The sequence below is a fragment of the Amblyomma mixtum genome, chromosome 8 (assembly GCF_055824585.1).
Source record: "Amblyomma mixtum isolate Tamu chromosome 8, ASM5582458v1, whole genome shotgun sequence".
Lineage (NCBI taxonomy): Eukaryota > Metazoa > Arthropoda > Arachnida > Ixodida > Ixodidae > Amblyomma > Amblyomma mixtum.
In genome coordinates this window covers 126,127,322-126,141,496 of record NC_143019.1, presented here as the reverse complement: position 1 = coordinate 126,141,496, position 14,175 = coordinate 126,127,322, and the positions used below count along the sequence as shown (strand labels likewise).

The 14,175-nt window shown below is 45.7% G+C and overlaps 1 protein-coding gene across 1 annotated transcript; it reads right to left on the bottom strand.

Annotated features, from left to right (window-relative positions):
- Positions 1 to 303: 303 nt before the first annotated feature.
- On the bottom strand, positions 304 to 13,956 carry LOC149334244 (uncharacterized). The gene is made up of 5 exons (XM_089556220.1): positions 13,840 to 13,956; positions 11,639 to 11,790; positions 6,346 to 6,413; positions 1,755 to 1,841; positions 304 to 462 (listed from the first exon to the last, which is right to left on the bottom strand). Exons 1-5 carry the CDS (start codon positions 13,954 to 13,956, stop codon positions 314 to 316), a joined length of 573 nt encoding a protein of 190 aa, XP_089412346.1. The 3' UTR covers positions 304 to 313.
- Between the last annotated feature and the right edge of the window lie 219 nt (positions 13,957 to 14,175).

The following is a 14,175-nucleotide window of genomic DNA, read 5'->3' as shown; positions in this document are numbered from 1 at the left end:
ATTTTAACGCATCTTCTTGGGTGTACACACTCAAGTGAGGATGAAGTTTATGAAGCGGAAAATCCTAAGCGAGAAATTATAATGATGGTGTTAATACAAAACTTAGGAGAAACTATATCGAACGCACGTATTTACCGTGTCATTGCTTAGGTTGAATTTCAGTACGAAGGAATGTTCAAGTTTCAGCCAAAAATCCTGCGACATTTATTTTGCTTGATAATACCCACTGGATCCGATCTGCAAGGCGGTGTCTTGTTCAAAATCGCTGTGCATGGATTAAAACGCCTGTCTTCTGTACTACACAGAGGTCCCCCTATGACGGTATTGTAAAATCTTCTATGTCGTCGGCACACAGATCTTGGCTGTACTCAAGAACAATAACGCCGCAGATGTCCACAAAATGGTCTAAACAGTCCGGTGGAACGTCGTCTTCTAAGCCCTTGGACACGTAAAGAACGCATTCTGTGGAACGAAATACAGGAGAAAAGTAGACGTTAGTAGGATATCGTGTCAGAGGTTTTATGCGAAACGTAAAGGAGAATGCCATTTCCAGCGTTTGAATTCCAGCCAGCGGCGAATGCTATGAACGAGTTCGGTAGATAAAAATTGATTAACTTGGTAGTTATCATGCAGATTCAGGGGGCATAATTATTGCAATTCCAGAACTAACAGACAACAATGTTAGCACCATATTCGTAGCAGACGTGTTGGTGTGTGCTCAGAAGACACTGCGATGCCCGTTTCAAAACCACATTTGAATAACTCTGCGCTCTAGCGCCCCGCGCTTAAAATCAGTGATGCGGTAGCTGCGACAGCAGATTGCAAGTTGACACAAATTAGCAAATAAATGCAAATTAGCATATAAAAGTTAGCAAATAAATTTGCTACAAAGAGCCTGAGAGATTCTGATGTTGGAACACAAAGAAAATAACTGCGACTCAATTCGGCTAACAGATGATTGAACGTCGTCCTCACGGTTGTTTCTGCGTATTTCAATTACGAATGCTCACGATTCCCTCGACTTTCTGCTACATTGTTCAATACTAACCACAGAAACTACGTATGTACGGAGGCCACATAAACTGATGATTAAGTAGGCATTTAGTTTTCCGATTGTAAGGGAACAAAATGACGGCCGATTTTCATAGGCGAAATGCGAATAAGGTGCGCTAACAGTTCGGTTTTCACATGAGTTACGGAGTTCAGATCCAGTGTTGACTGATGGCAGCAATAATGGGTTAACGTCCATACCTGCCGAATTGGCCATTCTATCCATTTATACATCCCTGGATGTCTATCACTCCTGGCGCAGTGGGCAAGGGATGCGTCACTGCCCTTCTATGGCAGGTGCTGTCATCGATGGAACTTGGTTTTCTTCGATTGGAATGCGATCCAGGTTGCTCTTTGCGAGCAGCCTCTGCGATTAATTGAGCTGCCGCCTAACACGGTGGGCAGCTGAGCAGCCTGCCACGATACCGGATCCAGACAAGCAGCGGGGATTGCCCACTTTAGGCGCTAACGCACTAAAAATGTCAAGCGGTATTGATAACCAAGGATTGTTTTCAAAGCCATAGAGCATCCAGTAGAAGCGCATACCGAAATATCGTTTTCATCTTACAGTTGTATTTTTGCCATAAAAGGGAAACACAAATGAATTCCTAGCCCGAAAGTAAGTTTCCTCCATAGAAGACTGGGGGTATTAGTACTAAGCGCAAGAAATCTGCACACATAAATAAAACAAGTGCGCGACTTACGCTCTCCGAAGTAAGGAAAACGCAGTACAAAACAATTCTTGAAGTAGTTGGAGTACATCATCTCGGCTGTTTCGGTGACATTTGGATCTGTAAATAAAAATACCTCAGAATCATAAGTTCTGATTGCAAAGAAACGGTTCCAGACAACACAATCTATTAAGGTGCCCTCACGAAATCCATGAAAAGCGACTGCGGCCCGGAGTGAGTTTCTTGTGCAGAGTTGACGTGAGCAATGATATTTTAGTGCAGTAGCCCTACTACCCACACTATATTAAAAAGCTGCAGTCTGAAGCCGATTTGACCTTTGACCTCGCGACCGCCGGCAGGGAAGAGGAGGAGGAGAACCGTAGCTGTGGCACGGAGGAGCCAATCAGAGGCGCGAGCCAAAAGTGACGTCACAGGCAGCTGCGCCGCATTTGCTACGCTGGGATTGAGGGGAATTTTACCTCGCTTCGGGTACGCAACTAGGCGCATTTAGCGCGACACCAAGGCTTGGAATTTTGGCTTTTGCTGAGGTCTGTCTATATGTTTGAAGCCTGCTTAACCTGCAATAATATAAACGAAAATAAAATACTATATGACCGCGAGTTTGTTTCAAACTTGATATGGCGCGAACCGATCACTTTCGCTGGCCCTTGGCACTACACCATCGCTGCTTTTATAGTGTTCATTACAAGTACATGATCTTTATTAGAGTGATGCGATGCTCTATATGCATGAACTACGTACAAGTCTTGATGAAAACAGTGGAAAATCAACACAATGTATAATACGACACACGTAAGCTGGCCAGCAGTAAAAAAATGGCAGTTAAGAGCACAGCACTAAGACTGAGTGCCACTCCAGTCTAAACTAGGTCTCGCATTAAGTTCCTTTATATGAACAAACTCGTTAGAGACCACTGCGGCGACCCGCATGGGGAGAATGCGAAAACACTGATGAACTTTTCACACTCGTTACCTCTCTTTGCTTCGCTTTAGACTGTTTGCCTCTCTTTTTGCCGTTTCTTTCTCTTTTGTCTCTTTACGTCTGCTTTTACTTCTTGCAATTTTGACGCCTACCGCTATTTTTACGTCTTCGCAGTGTATACATGTCCGGGGCTATTTTGGCGTCTAAATGTCCTTTTGGCCTCTAAATAAATAACCAATTACCCCAGATCAATAAATTTGCTGTACAACGATATTTTATTATCCTATGTCACGTGGTTCCGTTTTTCTCCCAGAGATTTTAGGTCTAATATTGTTTTCACGTCCTCGAGCTATATTAACGTCCAATTTCATTTTGACATCAAAGTGACATTTCTGGTCCCATTTAATCAACTAATTGCTTCACATGGACCAAGCTTTGGCGCAAATCATCCTACATCATCTGCTATCACACACAGTCATTTGTTTTCGCGTAACTTTCACACGAACGGAGAAATGGCTGCTGACACGTTTTGAGGGCACTAAATCGTCGATGTAGCTAAGTAATGCTTTCGTATTAAGAATTCTACTGACCCGGCCTTTTGCAGAAACAACAGATTCACTATGTCTGTCCATCATGCATGTTTTCGAGTGGCTGCGTAGTCCAATTAAAAAGAACATGTGAAACGGTGCATCAGAAATTGGCAGTGCAGTGAGATCGCGCATAACTCGGTGTCAAATTGACTTTTTTTCAGTGGCGGTTGCATGATATCTGAGATGAGTATTGAATCTCTGGAACTGGTGCAACAATGATCAGTCATTTCTTGAGCAAAAGGAAGGCGGCAATTTATATTAGACATAAAAGTGCGCTATTTCTCTAGCAATGTTTTAAAGGGAGATGTCTCGGTGTGCAGCTTATCGGAAAAAGTGTATGTACCCAGCGAGAGGGGCATTTTGCGTACTCTTTTCAGTACGCCAGGAACCGGTAAACAAAAATACACAGAGTGCCACATGGACGGAAACAACAGGATATAAATTAATTACTTGTGCTACCGTTTTGTCTGCACTTAAAACACGAACAAGTTGGAAACGAACAATCAGATGTACCTAATGCATTAAGCCGCTCAAACATGGACAGTCAGAAGTATCAGAAGACACATGGGGTTCGGTAAAGCATTAACTAAACTGACTTGCAAGAATACAAGTACGGTTGTGTGTGTAGTGTCGGGGAAAAACGTAAGACATGAAATAACCTGGATATACAGATGGAGTAAAAAAAGGCCGCCAGCTCTTAAAGCGCGGAACAAGTTATTACGCCTTATAGATGCCAAAGGCGTATCGCACATACAACAGCCGAAGACTCTGTGGAAACACTGGATTGAAAGTGTCGGACAGTGAATAATTTAGAGCACATAATAAATTTTATTGACCCGAAAAATATTACATGCGTTCACCGATACAAATATCGAGACCATGGGGGAGAGAAGTAGGAGCATAACTCTGAAGAGCTTGCACGCGGCCTTTCTAATAATGGGCACTATGCTTATAAGCACTCAAAGGGACGCCAAGGTACATGGGTGGCGAGAGCGTCCACTAAACACGAGAATGTCCAGCAGGTGTCGATCCCCAAATTCCAAACCACAGAGAACAGCACTTAGAACGAATAATCCCAGCTCCTGACACTAACCAAGGTCCTTCGTTAAACGAATAACCTCATCGATGCTTGCCTTAACAGGGCAGAAAAAAGAGATGTCACCTGAATAGTCTAACCGCTTCAGTTCGTGACCCGTAATACGAATACTACTGGCGGCTGTGCTTTATATAGCTCTTATGCAAAGTGGCTCCAAGTGTAGAGCGAACGGGGGCGGGAGCAGTCAGCAACCTTATTCCACAGAGGACTGAATGCATACCTACTATGAGAGGCAGACATTTACAGTCAAGCGCGTTGAACAGTTTTTGAACAAAGGCTCATTCGAGTAGAAGAGTTGAGCCAAGATTGACGTCATTTAACACAGAAAAAAGAAATAAATGGCCTACCGGATCGAGCGCCTTTGGCAGGTCGGTGTACAGCTATGTTAGTTGTACCTGAGGGACACTGCAATGCCGTACGCGCAACATGTAGATTTTACTGTAATGACCATCCCCTGGAGCCACATGCCTCGATGAGGTGCACTGAAAGTAGGCACTGCAAGCTGAAGCCAATTTCAGAGTACTTTTGTGAGCATGATGTTGTCACGAATATTACACGCTGTTATGGCTCGGGTAGCGTGGGACTGAGAACTATCATGAACCTACAGAGACTGCAGAAGCCGGACCTGTTGCTGTTGTGTGAGGATTGGGGATATCATGGGGGTCAAACGACCTTTCGAAATTTCCGCTGTTTAATCCGCCACCGTTATCATCGCGGGTCTGGTGTTGGGTCGTGACAACGCCATCAACATAAAAAAGGGTGCAGTTCTGTAGTCATCTACAACTCGAAGTTTCTCCTTATCATCAGATTTTGGTATTAAGCCAATTTGACCATTGGTAGGTGACGGTGGCAAAAATTCAACTTCAATACTAGTCTCAAGAATCTCGAATAGGATAGGGGAGAAAACACATTAAATGTCTGATAAGATTTCACATAGAGGACGTCATGTCGAGGGGTTTTCTAAAGTGACAGTCGATGAATCGCACCTTCCCATTCAGCCATTGTTTAAGGGCCACATATTGCCGTGCGCTCATTGTAAGACCGCGGCATAATCATATAGACCCAATGTACTGCATGAACATCATCAGCAGTCCTTGAAGTGGCAGCAAAAATAGAGGCGCAGTGATTTGCAAGCTCATTAACTTTTGCATCTGTACTTCGGACCAGGGAGCCAACTCAGTAGTGCTCTGAAACTCGCTTGAAAGCCACGTGGCTACGCTCATTCAAAGCAAGCCCTGTCCAATTGGGTTTTCACAGTGCAAAGCACGATTGCTGCGGATTCGTACACGGGCCGCCCAAAAGCGTCCTGCATCGAGCGTTTTAAGGTGGCGCAATACATTTGATATTCAAGCTCTTGCAGTGGGTTAAGACTCTGAAGACCCGCCTCCAGTCACCATATTTAACGCAACACCTCATGGAGCCCACCTCAATTGCTAAGTCAAGAAATTCTTGCTTAAACATCTTCCGAGCTTCAATAATGGGACTCTAATGGTCAGTCAAGATTGCCAAGCATGGTCAAGCATGTCAAGCACTGTCCGGCATGGTCAAGCAAGTACAATAAGTTAGATTTGCATTGCCACGGCATTTAATGTGAAGTAAAGATGCTTTAAGGTCTGTTAGGGCAACGGAGTTGGCACAAAGAGAAGGCAAGCACTGAACTTGGAAGCAAAGAGTGATGCGTATGCATGACACTGCGAATTTTGCTGGCATATTATGGTCGGAGCTGGCAAAAGAAATTGTCGAATGACATTGCAGTAGATGTAGACGGGCGGTTTGATGATGATGATAACGGAGACCTGGTAGTACTGCGGCCATTCATTTTCTTGGCAGTGCATTTAATGTATAGAAACGCCGCGCAAATGTGCTGTCTTTACCATGCAACCTTCTCAAATAGTTCTTGTAGGCACACAATTTCCGTTTAATAAAATCCTAAGCAGACATTGCTAAGTGGTGTAAGGTGTATTCTCGCCAGAAGATTCCGCGCTCGGGTACTTACGCTCATCCTCCATGAAAAGAACCTTGTTCGGCGTAGGTCCAGCATCAACATGGAAGGCAACATGTTTCCTGGAAGAATATTTAACAGAATGAAGGGCCGCTGATTTTGACAGCGCTCTCTGTTAGCGGCAAGCTCCCCGGTTGACGTTCGCGGCAGCGCCAGGGCGTCCAAAATGACGTGGTCATCATTAATACATGAAGCGGAATAGTAGGCCAGAGTAAGTTTGTTCTGAGGAAAGGAACGGGACGCCAACTGCTTCACTAGGCTGACACCTCAGTCACTGCATGGCTAACGTGAGAAAATTAGTTGTTCATAAGGAAAGGAAATGGCGCGGTAGTTCTTTCTCTCCTTTAGTGACCCGTCAGCAGCGCCATGAGGGAAGGGGACAAGGTGGAACTGAAAGAACAGAGAAAGAGTTGCCATAGTAGAGAACATGGGAACAATTTCGACCACGTGGGGATCTGCAACATGCTCACACATCGCACATCACACAGGCACATTTTGAGTTTCACCTCCATCGAAGCGCGGACGCCGTAGCCGTGTTTGAACCTGAATACTCTGGCTCAGTAGCCGAGCGGTGTAACCACTGAGCCACCGCGAAAGGAGCGAAAATTGTATTCACTGAAGAAGAGGAAAACAGTCACCGCAGGTAAAACGCGGAACTAATGGTGACCACGTGCTTGCTGCACTTACTACGGTATTTTTTTTGTTGGAGCTCCATCGAATCGAGCTCACAGCGCTCGGGATTTAACAGGGTTCCTTAATTTCAGCGCCTCTGCTTTTAGTGAAGACGGCCTTTGATCAAGAGCATAAAGCCATTTATTCATCGCGAATACATAATGGACTAACATTCGCGGAAAGTTTTTTTGTTTCCATGAGCTTTTGAAAAATGCTTTAGTCGGAAGCGGACACGGGATATTTTTTTTTTATAGTAGCGGTGGTCGGGGTATTTGTAATGTCTGTTGGACGTGTGATGCGGTCGCACAACAATACATGGCAATACATGGCAATAGAGAAGTTATGACGGGTTCTTATGTTCTGTGGGGCTGGCTGGACCGAGAGGCAAAGCGGCTAGTTTTGTTTTCCTCGTGACATCGTGTAGGGAAAGAAATGGGAGCGAGGTTAGGCGAAACCACTGTAAACCAACACCCAACTCTAAAGTGTGTGAATAAAGGCGCTGTGCGTGTCACTGGTTCACCTTCCCTTGTTTTTGGAGCGAGAGCTCTACACTTCGGGGTACAACTTCCGATTCCGATGTGGGTGAGACAATAAGCTTCAATGCCTGAGAAGGTTAAACCGAACATAACTGCGTGGTGGTATGCCGTGATGTATGGTAGTGTTATCACATGATCGTATGACTATTACCACTGGGTAGCTATGCATGACCTTGGCTTCGACCTTGACCCTTGACCTTGCCATTTGATTTGAGACAATAGAGATCTTGCAAAACAGACCTTTCGCCTAAAAAGCCAGGTTCAAGCAGCGTTAAACCCCAGCCATTTTTTTTATTGCGCTACAATTCGGAAGCCAGGCATTCTTAGCGCTCAGATTTCTGAATAAATTTCGCTGCTTCGCCGGCATTATGCAAATGTTGAACGTTGAATTTCGATAATCACGAAATTAACCAGCCTTGAGCATCTTATCACTGCGTTTGACTTCGAAGCAATGAAACTAAAAAGAGTGGTGTCTTTTTTGGAGTGACGTTTACCTCTTTCTCATTTTGTGCAGGCGTGTTAAAAGGAAGTAAAGGTGAGCTTGAAATTTTTGTTTAGCAAAAGTTCATTCTGTGAATCTTTTCACTATTCTAAAGTTTGTACGAATTACGAAGACACACCTCGGTTTACATTGACGAGGTTATGATAAAGCATCCGCCTGGTATTCTGAAGATGCTGGGTTTTATCCCCATGACGCCCGGCTACACACCTGTTCATAACGTGCATAAGATTTTCCTCGGCATCTCGCGTCATCTGGGGCGACTCAGTTGTAAGGTGTGCTCATAACATTCTTTCGTTTTTGCCCCCTTTGCTTTTCGCGAACCTCTGCGCGAAGAAATTGTGTGCTGCAGTAACAACGCTCATACTTTTCCCTTGTAAAAATAGAAAGAACGAACTAAAAAAAACCAGGGCAGCGCCTCTTCTATCATAATGCAGCGTTTCCTCTTGGATTTCCCGCTTTCATGATATGTGTCCAAGCAGTGATTCTGCTTAGATTTTTGTCTACATTAAAGAGTCTCGGTTTCACGCACTTCGTTTCTGACATTCGAGGCGACATCCTTTTTCCTGTTGTTGTCTCCGTATCCTGTCGCAACGAATCTACTTCTTATCCTCTTTCGCGTGTCCATGTTTTACTGCACAAGTACCTAACGCCTTTCGCTGCGCACCCCTTCCCATCCATTCTTGATTAATCTCTCCTCGAGAAAACATTTGGCTCAAGGATTCCCGAAGTTAAAAGGATGACCAACCCATATCTGCCTGTAGGGCTTCGTTTCTTGTCTTTACACGCACCCCTATAACCATTCCGCCAATCATTCCTTCTTTAACCTGTTGGCTACAGCTAATGACGACCTGGCGGATAAGCGGCGCCATATAGCCGCAAGTCTTTTTAATCGCTTCTGCCCGCCCTAAGATCGTGGTGCAAGTGGCCAACCGACAAGCCTGTAACTACCAGAAGTCGCGCTGCACGACCATCGCTCTGCTTAGGCAAGTGCAAGACTCCGCAGACTCGTGCTCGCCTCCCTTCAAATGCTGTGTTGCCTCGGCATGTTTTGTTTTAAAATCGCTTTCATATGGCTCCTGAACACGCGTCTTTCGGGTAAGCATCCGAGCGCCATAACCACTTAGTCACCGTGGCGGCACCTCAAATTAATTGGATATTGAGAAGAATTGCCCCGCAATATCGTCACTGCATCTCAACTTAAGCCTGATAAGATTGGCGTATTCCAGACAGAGGGAAAATGCGCAGGGAAGCATGGCTAACGTGAAAGTGGAAGTAAAAGACGGAATTTCTGCACGCCATTTTTCTCATTACATTGAAGCACACGCAAGCAAACTTCCTGAGTTAACGTACATATTTATTTATTACATTGAGTTATTTGTAACCTGTTGCAAAAAGATGCAAGCAGTTGGATTTACCCTCGTTGATCATCATCATCTGCCTGACTACGTGCACTGCAAGGGACAGGGCTCTCCTAAATCCCTCCAATTAACCCTGTCCTCTACCCAGTGCGGCTGCCTTATCCACGGAAACTTATTCTCATCCGCCCGCCTAGCTTTCTGCTCGCCCCCGCTACGCTTGCCTTCTCTTGAAATCCGATTCGTTACCCTTAGCAACCATCGGTTATTTCTCTTCGCATTATATGCTCTGCCCAAGCGCATTTCTCTCTCCTGATTTCAGCTAGGGTGTCATTAAACCATGCTTGGTCCCTCACCCACTCTCTCGTTTTCCTGTCTTTTAAAGTTACACATTTTCCTTTCCATAGCTCGCTGCGTTGTCCTTGACATATGTTGAACCCTTTTCGTTATCCTCTTCGATGATTACTTTGATTCGTTTACTCTAATGAATGTTTTTACTCTAGTCCGAAGCAACACACCCGCGAGAGCACTTTTCTGGGGAGTCAGGATGGGAGAACGTGGCTCGAAGGTGGCGGTGGGTGGGTGGGGAACCCCGCTCCTCAGGGGGCGGGTTGGGTAAGTGGATGCTCCTGGAGCACTGGCGGCTTTCCTTTCGCATCTCTGAATTTGATTGCAAGGTCGCGTTTCCGTTCTGCTGCTGCTTGAACTTCTCGTGGGTGCAGACCATGTGGAGGGTGGCATCAGATCGGATTGTGGTCGGAGGCGCTTCTGGACGGCAGATATTGGTCGATTGATGGTGGACGGCGCTTATGGGTGGTGATGGTGGACGGCGGCAAGGTGAGGTGGGGGATCAGTGTTGGCGGTGGGCAAGTAGTCCCTTAGCTAGGAAGACGCGTTGGGGAGGAGGATGCTGGGTGAAGCTTCTGGAGCGTAGAGGTTTCAATACCCGATGCTACAGGCAGACGCAAGGAGATCGGCATGATAAAGCTACTTGTGCTTACTAAGTGAAAAGATTTCAACACAGCATCATGGCATTCGGCAATAGTAACGATACTGGTTTACTCATTGCTCCCCAACTCCGACCTATTTTAGTCGCTCTCTAGGATGATCCGATCGTACTGAAGGCAAACATAGGTGACTGCTGCAAAGAAGGGATGAAGAAAGTTTTTGCGAAGCTTTAAGCAGGGCCGGCATCATCTTCACTCTGAACGGAAATCGCTAAAAAGTACTATTTGTCCCCTAGTGCACACCCTTTATGAAAAAGTGCGCTAGAGGACGACTTACTGTCTTTTTACCCGCCATATAAGCGCATTCATGTGTACAGTGTAGCGTTTTGTTGTCCTTATTGATACGCACCACAGAAAAGTATAAAAAATGAAGGAGAGTGAAAGGCAGCGACTGCACAAGGATTCTTGGGAGCCTAAGCAGCGCACTGCTTTCGGTGACCGAGACGTGACTTTTCTAACACATTCTAACAATGGAGCAACCTGCAATCACATCCAAAAGCTCTTGTTGAAAAGCTGCGAGTCGTGGTGAATCGGATATCAGTTCGACTTGAACAAATCAAAAGAGCTACCGCTGTGCGACTAAAACAAAAAACATCGCGAAGAATGCCGGAAACTGAAAAGGACCTTGTAGCCAGGCTGCATGCAAAGTGTGGCTTTTAAAATGCCTTGCTGTTGCTGGTGAAGGAGTCGAAATGTGCCGGATTTCGACTGGAAATGGCGTTTCTCATGCGGATAGGTTCAGAAAGGTTGTGTCGATACGCATGCAGCTAATTTCGTATGAATTCATTGTAAGAGTGAGTGATGTAATACTATTTCGAAAGTGAGTCATTTTGCCCCCGGTTTCTGCGCAAAATGCGACATTTTTTACTTTTATTATGATAAATTTTTACTAGCTTCCGCTTCATCTGGATTTTGATTATTTACTGAGCTATTTGGCTCATAAAAATTCCAAAAAAGAGGGCCATGATCTGCATCTTTCTGACATGGCTTGGCCCTCTCTCTCCTGTATACGGCGTACACACGAAACATTCGTTAAGCACTACGGCATGAGAGGCTGTTTCTTCTTTTAGTTTCTGTGCCACTTCAATTCTCGTGCAGACAATCTAAAAAAAGAGAAAACTTTTCAATCAAAATTACAAAGCTTTATTTCTCATGCGGCCGAAGGCACCTTTCTATGTATACCACAGCTATAGAAAATTTAAGAGCCGGACTTACTTCTGCGTGCCGTGGTGACCCTTGAACAATACCACATAGGTAGCTTGCTTTGCTTTCAGGTCAAAATCTGTTCGTTTTGCGGAGAGGCACTCAAAGATTGTGTCGTTGTTGGAATCGGAGATGGCTACAATGTACGGAAGACGGGAAAATATCTGGAAAGAGACAGATAGATCACGTTGTAATATCATTATCATCATCATCAGCCATACTACGCCCATTGCAGAAAAATGGCCTGTCCCATATCCCTCCATCTAACCCTGTCCTGTACCAGCTGCGGGCAAGTCATCAAATCTTAGGCATACAGGCAAATTAGCTTACGAAACCAGAGAAATTCCGGGCTTCTGCTCCAAGGGCAATGCTGGACAGGACCCACTAACTACTTTTCGCAGCTCTCTTTAGCCATAGAAGCTTACGGCTTGCATAAAAATCTGTACGAAATCACGGATAATTTGAAATTTTCAGAAGTACATGGGCTTTCTACCTAGGCGGACGGCGGTGATATTCCCTTATGTTCCGGTGCTCTTTTGTTTAATGTTAGGAAATTCTAGTCTATTAAAGACCCCTTGCGTTGGCTTAGGGACTATAGTATTCGGCTACTGAGTACGAAGTTGCGGGGCCGAGTCGCTGCCGCGGCTGCCGCATTTAGATGGATGCTAAAGGCAGAAACAGAAACGAGCCGCGCTGCGCCCATGCATGCTGGAAAAATCTCTGCCTCTCCCGTAACCGAGAGTAGAGTAAGCATGAAATGTTTACGGGCATAATACATTGCTTGTTGATGGTACTAGACAAAATCTTGGAATGGGTCTAGTGTTCGTTGTCGGCAGGGCAGGGGCGAGTGGTCTTCTTCTATGGCGTATCACTCGCAAAGCGATCGCTTTCCGCAAGACGCTTACTACCTCTCGTTTTATCAGGCTCCATTGCTCGGCTCAAGCAGCTGTGACGGTGGCGGCATTTAAATGCAGGACGATGCAGAAGCGTACGCGGACACGACGAGACGCAGGCCTGACAAGAATGTATATGCAGCGCGTTCGAATACTCCGCGAGCGTGTATACATCTGCCTGCCAGAGGGGGAAACGGCATGACCTGAAGGCCCAGCGGCCGGTCTTCTACATGCGTGAGTGTAGGACCGTAGCGCCATCCTTGCGCGAAAGCAGTTTTCTGATGAAAGCCCTTCTCGCCCTGGAGCTCCCCTCTTTCTCTAAGCGGCCTTCTCTCAAAGCCCCTAACAGATCACGTATGACGACGAAGTGTATCGTGGCATGTATGTGCTTTTTGCACGCGTTATTAGAAATCGGAAATTATAATTCCGTGCATTATCAAATGCACAGCTCGAGTGATATCTTGATGAACATTGAGAAGACACTAGCAGCAGTTATTTTTTGTAACTCGTTTGGAGAGCAACCGGCGCTTGTATGCCGGTCCCGTAGGAGGGCTTAGAGAGTCTCGTTGAATCTCGTACGGTGCCCGGATGTTCTCGTTTCAGTGCCCGGATGAGTGGGATTCAGTGCCCGGATGTTGGCTCTCGGTCTCGGCTTGACGTCACCGCACTGCCGACAACGGGAACTAAAAGAATTTCATGCTTAAAAATGCTCGTAGTTATTCCGGAGCCCTCCACTACGACGTCACTCGTGGTACATATGCAGCATTGGCACAATGCACACCACATACTGTACCATACAAATGCAACGGGGTTGAGATGCTTCAGCTTTGAGTGGAATTATTAGGTTATATTTATTCTATCGCATTTGCTAGAGGTGACTTAGTGCGCAAGAGAAAAGTCGACTATCACCGCCATCCACTCTATAGCTGTCTGCCTTCAGTCACCGGCCATAGAGCAGGCATCGAAATCTTACGTCTTTTGTGCGTTTCAGTATTGCAGAAGTTTACACTTTGCAAGAGGCGGTACATTTGCAGCAAGGTCACTGTGAAGAAATACGAGAGGTGGCTCGGTCCATGTAAAAGCGATGAGAGTAACTCTGACCGCCTGCGGGTATTCAGACCCTCACGACGTTCTACGGGGAGAGGTTAAGGGTGCGCTCCTAGAGTATCGCACGTACTTTTTTTTTTCAATAAACAGAGCTTGCTCTTTTTCTCCAATTATATTAGAGCAGCACCGACAAAAAGAAAAATTAAAATGTCCTGTCCATAACTCTCATTATCCGCTGTGAATTTTCACAGACACATGGAAAAACTGGCATACCTCAAAGGCATCCGGAATCTCTCGTTGAAGAACATTCTGCCCTTGCATTGCTGTCGATGTGACAACAAGTAAGATGAGGCTTATGCCCCCTGAAACGAGCCTTAAAAGAACCGCCATTTCAAAGACCCCAGAGATCGTCCGGAGGGTAACGATTGTCGAAAAGAAGTCGGTCGTGCACCAAACATCCGGTATTTATCAGGAGCACAGACCGTGTTGTCCAAGTTTCTTCTCTGTCCGTGTTTTTTTGCGCTTGTACGTGTCCGGTATTTATGCACCGTTCATTGGGCTGCGCCTCAAATGAGCGGCTGGTAAAAGTTTGGCTAGGCAGATCAGCGG

Excerpts from the sequence above, each read along its gene's own strand:
- LOC149334244 (XM_089556220.1), bottom strand. The coding sequence starts at position 13,956 with ATGGCGGTTCTTTTAAGGCTCGTTTCAGGGGGCATAAGCCTCATCTTA. Across the intron at positions 1,842-6,345 it reads TCTTTTCATGGAGGATGAGC|ATCCAAATGTCACCGAAACA; the intron begins GTAAGTACCCGA and ends TTTTATTTACAG. Across the intron at positions 463-1,754 it reads TTTTCCTTACTTCGGAGAGC|AATGCGTTCTTTACGTGTCC; the intron begins GTAAGTCGCGCA and ends TTCGTTCCACAG.